The 5882-nt window shown below is 41.4% G+C and overlaps 1 protein-coding gene across 1 annotated transcript; it reads right to left on the bottom strand.

Moving 5' to 3' along the window:
• Positions 1-2959: 2959 nt before the first annotated feature.
• LOC135226641 (golgin subfamily A member 6-like protein 22) lies at positions 2960-4402 on the bottom strand. Its single transcript, XM_064266354.1, has one exon. The coding sequence runs from the start codon at positions 4400-4402 to the stop codon at positions 2960-2962; it is 1443 nt and encodes a 480-aa protein (XP_064122424.1).
• Between the last annotated feature and the right edge of the window lie 1480 nt (positions 4403-5882).

Below are 5882 nucleotides of genomic sequence, written 5' to 3'. Positions count from 1 at the left end.
CATACGTGCACATAGACAGCTACAGCTTGAGAGCCATTTTAGCATACACACTCACTCACACACACACACACACACACACACACATATATAATATATATGTATATTTATATATACATATATATAGTATATATATATATATATATATATATATATATATATATGTATATTATATATATACATATATATATGTATATTATATATATATATATATATATATGTATATTATATATATACATATATATATGTATATTATATATATATATATATATATATATATATATATATATATATATATATATATATATATATATATATATATATATATATATATATACATATATATATGTGTGTGTGTCTGTGAGTGAGTGTGTATGCTAAAAAGGGCTCTCAAGCTGTAGCTGTCTATGTGCATGTATGTATGGGGGTATGTATGTAATGTATATTATATATATATATATATATATATATATATATATCTATATACTATATATATATATATATATTACAATATAATATGAATATATATATTATATATATATAATATATATAAATATATATATATTATATATATATGTATATATTATTATATACCATATATATATGTATATTATATATATATATATATATATATATATATATGTATATAAATATATATATATATATATATATATTATATATACACATATATATATGTGTGTGTGTCCGTCGAGTGAGTGTGTATGCTAAAAAGGGCTCTCAAGCTGAGCCGTCTATGTGGCATGTATGTATGGGGTATGTATGTATGTATATTATATATATATGTACTTATATATATATAGATATATATATATATATATATATATATATAGATATATATATATGAATATATATATATATATATATATATATCATATATATATATATATAAATATATATATATATATATATATATATAAATATACATATATATATATATATATATATATATAATATCATTATATATATATATATAGCTATATGTGTGTGTTTAACTAGATAATGGGTCTTTACCGATCGCATGCGATCTCACCCCTGGGGCATCCTTGCCAACAGAGCTTCATATAAACGGGGTTTTTTTTTAGCCAGGGGTGGACCCTTCCCCGTTTCTCAGCTCCATCAGCTAGCCAAGAGAGATGGAGTCTTCCCCCTCACCCTACCACACAGGGACCAAATATTTTGCACATACTAACGAGACATTAACTTACGGGGTTTTACGCCGCGCCAGAGGTTGCCACACTAGTATATGAAAGTATTCGATCCATTATGCATTGCAGGACCCATATTTTGCATATATGTACAATGGCATTAACTTACGGGGTTTTACGCCGCGCCAGAGGTTGCCACTGCTATACATGCAAGAGATGGGACTTGCAGTGCATAACCCAATTCACATATGGAGTGGAAGACATGAACTTACGGGTTTTTACGCCGCGCCAGAGGTTGCCTGACACTCAGATATGTGATTTGGTCGTGGGGCAGGAGACGGGGTGCCCTCCAAACAGCTGTTAGCTCTCATGCTATGAGCTGGTCCTCCTTCCTCCAAAAACAGCTGTTAGCTCTCATCTGAGAGCTGTTTCTCCTTCCTCCAAAAATAGCTGTTAGCTCACATGCTGAGAGCTGTTCCTCCTTCCTCCGTCAGCTATCAAGAGAGATGGTGTCTTCCCCCTCACCCTACCACACAGGGACCAAATATTTTGCACATACTAACGAGACATTAACTTACGGGGTTTTACGCCGCGCCAGAGGTTGCCACACTAGTATATGAAAGTATTCGATCCATTATGCATTGCAGGACCCATATTTTGCATATATGTACAATGGCATTAACTTACGGGTGGTTTTACGCCGCGCCAGAGGTTGCCACTGCTATACATGAAACAGAATGGACTTGCAGTGCATAACCCAATTCACATATGGAGTGGAAGACATGAACTTACGTTTTATTTTTACGCCGCGCCAGAGGTTTGCCTGACAACTCAGATATGTGATTTGGTCGTGGGGCAGGAGACGGGGTGCCCTCCAAACAGCTGTTAGCTCTCATGCTATGAGCTGGTCCTCCTTCCTCCAAAAACAGCTGTTAGCTCTCATCTGAGAGCTGTTTCTCCTTCCTCCAAAAATAGCTGTTAGCTCACATGCTGAGAGCTGTTCCTCCTTCCTCCGTCAGCTAGCCAAGAGAGATGGTGTCTTCCCCCTCACCCTACCACACAGGGACCAAATATTTTGCACATACTAACGAGACATTAACTACGGGGTTTTTAACGCCGCCGCCAGAGGTTGACACTAGTATATGAAAGTATTTGATCCATTATGCATTGCAGGACCCATATTTTGCATATATGTACAATGGCATTAACTTACGGGGTTTTACGCCGCGCCAGAGGTTGCCACTGCTATACATGCAAGAGATGGGACTTGCAGTGCATAACCCAATTCACATATGGAGTGGAAGACATGAACTTACGGGTTTTTACGCCGCGCCAGAGGTTGCCTGACACTCAGATATGTGATTTGGTCGTGGGGCAGGAGACGGGGTGCCCTCCGAACAGCCGTTAGTCTCATGCTGAGAGCTGTTTTTCCTCCTTCCTCCAAAAAAATAGCTATTAGCTCATCTGAGAGCTATTCTCTTCCTCCAAAAAACAGTGTTAGCTCTCATGCTGAGAGCTGGTCCTCCATTCCTACACAGCTGTTAGCTCTCAAGCTGAGAGCTGGTCCTCCTTCCTCCGAACAGCTGTTGGCTCTCATCCTGAGAGCAGGTCTTCCTGACGAGTTGGTGGAAAATTGCCAGCCATATCAAGTCATCCTCATCCTGACGAGTTGGGGGAAACTCGCCAGCCATATCAAGTCATCCTCATCCTAACAAGTTGGGGGAAACTTGCCAGCCATATCAAGTCATCCTCATCCTGACAAGTTGGGGGAAACTGCCAGCCATATCAAGTCATCCTCATCCTGACGAGTTGGGGGAAACTCGCCAGACATCAAGATGCTCCTTTCTCTTTAACAGACTCTGTTCCTGCTGCAATATCTTGGTCATTAACGTCACATCATCTTCCAATTCCTGGCACTCTTGCATTACTTGTTTCATATTTTCTTCTAGTTGCTTCAACTCTTCTTCTCTTTCCTCTAAAATCTTCTGTTTCATATTCAGGCCGTCTTCCCGTTGCTGCAACTCCTCTTTACCTCGTTTCAGTTCTTCTTGTGCTTCCTGGAGATCTACTTCCCACTGCAGGTGCGCTTCTTTCTGTTCTTCTAGAATTTCCTCGAGTCTGCCTAGACGTTGTTCCTGTGCATCCAGAGCCTTTTCTCGTTTGGCCAACTGTTCTGCATTCCTTTCGTATACTTCCTGGTCTGAGATCAGTTTTTCTGTCTGTATGTCAAGATTACTCGCAATTTTCTCCATTCTCTTGTAGGATCTTTTGAGTTGCGCCTTCTCTTTCGAGAAGTCTTCCCTCTCCTGCATGAAGACTTCCCTCTCCTCTCGAAACTTTTGCTTCTCCATGCTGAATGCCAATCTCGGAGAAGCAAATTGTTGCTCTGGAAGTTCAACGGCAGAAGTCTGACTATTGAGGCTGCGATCTAATGGTTCCTCATCCGGGGCAGTTGTGGTGTCATGTGAGGTCTTGATGAGGTCATCCTTCGAGGCCTCGCTTTGGGTGGCAGGTACGTAATCCTCCAAAGTGGGAATGACCTTCGGTACAAGTTGAGGAACGGGAGAGGTTTTCTCTTCCTCCAGAGTCGGAATGGCCTCTTTTTCCTCTTGTCTAAGGCTTGGAACGACGACAGTCTCATCTGGAAGACCTGTTGGTAGGACATGTACGTCCTGGCATGGACATTCATGAATTTGTTCAGTCTCTGATTCAGCCAGATGTGCAGGAATGTCATGTAAGGACGTAGTTTCCATCCCAATCACTAGAGACTCTTCCATTTCCGTTTCCAGATGTGCAGGAATGTCGTGTAAGGATGTAGTTTCCATCCAACTCACTAGCGACTCTTCCATTTCCGTTTCCAGATGTGCAGGAATGTCGTGTAAGGATGTAGTTTCCATCCAACTCACTAGCGACTCTTCCATTTCCGTTTCGAATTGGGTGGTGTCTGATCGTAGACTGTCGATTTCGCATTTGGGCCTCTCCTCCTCCAGTCCTCGTATTATTTCTCTGAGCGACTCGATTTCTTCACGGAGGCTTTGTACTTCCAAGTCCTTATCCACTTGAATTTCTTCGATCTGTACCTCCATCATTTGCTTGTCAGCTTCCAGTTCATCGATCCTTGTTGCCTGCTCAGTGAACATATTTTCCAGAGAGTCGATCTTCCTGTCTCTCATGATTGCTTCAAATTCTAATGATTCTCTGACCTTGTTTTGGCTTGAGATCTGTTCTTGAAGCGTCATCATATTCTGGTTTGCCAGCTCAGCTGGCGTTCGTTCTTTCTTCATTCTTCTTTTCCAACTGCTGAATAGTTTATTTCCAGCTGGGCTATGACGTTCTTCTTCAGTCCGTTTGTCTCTTCGTCATACTCTTCGAATTTAGCAGTCATGGAGTCCAGTAGCTTTCGAGCCGCCTCCAGTTCTTGAACCAAATGGCAGACATCCGACCGCAGACGTTGGACATCTTCATCATTTCTCCCTTTTTCTGCTTCCATCGGCGGTTTAAAACTTTCCTCCAGATGTGCAGGAATGTCGTGTAAGGACGTAGTTTCCATCCAACTCACTAGAGACTCTTCCATTTCCGTTTCGAATTGGGTGGTGTCTGATCGTAGACTGTCGATTTCGCATTTGGGCCTCTCCTCCTCCAGTCCTCGTATTATTTCTCTGAGGAACTCGATTTCTTCACGGAGGCTTTGTACTTCCAAGTCCTTATCCACTTTAATTTCTTCGATCTGTACCTCCATCATTTGCTTGCCAGCTTCCAGTTCATCGATCCTTGTTGCCTGCTCAGTGAACATATTTTCCAGAGAGTCGATCTTCCTGTCTCTCATGATTGCTTCAAATTCTAATGATTCTCTGACCTTGTTTTGGCTTGAGATCTGTTCTTGAAGCGTCATCATATTCTGGTTTGCCAGCTCAAGCTGGCGTTCGTTCTCTTCATTCTTCTTTTCCAACTGCTGAATCGTTTCCTGCTGGGCTATGACGTTCTTCTTCAGCCCGTTTGTCTCTTCGGCATACTCCTCGAATTTAGCAGACATGGAGTCCAGTAGCCTTCGAGCCGCCTCCAGTTCTTGAACCAAATGGCAGACATCCGACCGCAGACGTTGGACATCTTCATCATTTCTCCCTTTTTCTGCTTCCTTCGGCGGTCTAAGACTTTCCTCTATAGTTATCTGGGAAGACAAAGTATCCTCAAAGGTCCTTTGTTGTATAGTAATACTAGGGTACACTCCAAAGCTGCCAGCGGCAGGTGCTATGGAGCCAGAGTTTCCTGCTTTACAGCAAGACAATGAAGAACAATTTTGTATTGTTATATTAATCATTTTTGTGTGTGTGTGTACTCTATGTTTTGCGCTAAGGTTGTTTTTAGAAACTTCTGGGAAAGAGAGAGAGCTCTGGATCCTGGAGACTTCTGGATCCTGGGGACTTCTGGATCCAGGAGACTTCTGGATCCTGGAGACTTCTAGATCCTGGAGACACACACACACACATGAGCGACTCCAGGCTCTAGTCTCCAGATGCTGTCTTCATCCTCTGGGTATTGCAGTTGCAATGACGTTTGATCTGCCTCAGATACGGTGGGGGTGGGATGGGGATGGGGGTTGGGGGGTTCGTCATTAATAAATCCTCTGTAAAATAAGAAAGCTGAGTTATTGTAGCCAGTCTGAAAATTGTGGAGTTATGTAAACTTGTTGAATGACCAATATTGATCAATTATCATTTC

The sequence above is a fragment of the Macrobrachium nipponense genome, chromosome 15 (genome assembly GCF_015104395.2).
Source record: "Macrobrachium nipponense isolate FS-2020 chromosome 15, ASM1510439v2, whole genome shotgun sequence".
Taxonomy (NCBI): domain Eukaryota; kingdom Metazoa; phylum Arthropoda; class Malacostraca; order Decapoda; family Palaemonidae; genus Macrobrachium; species Macrobrachium nipponense.
Note: the sequence above shows the minus strand (reverse complement) of the source record. Positions and strands in the feature narration are given on the sequence as shown.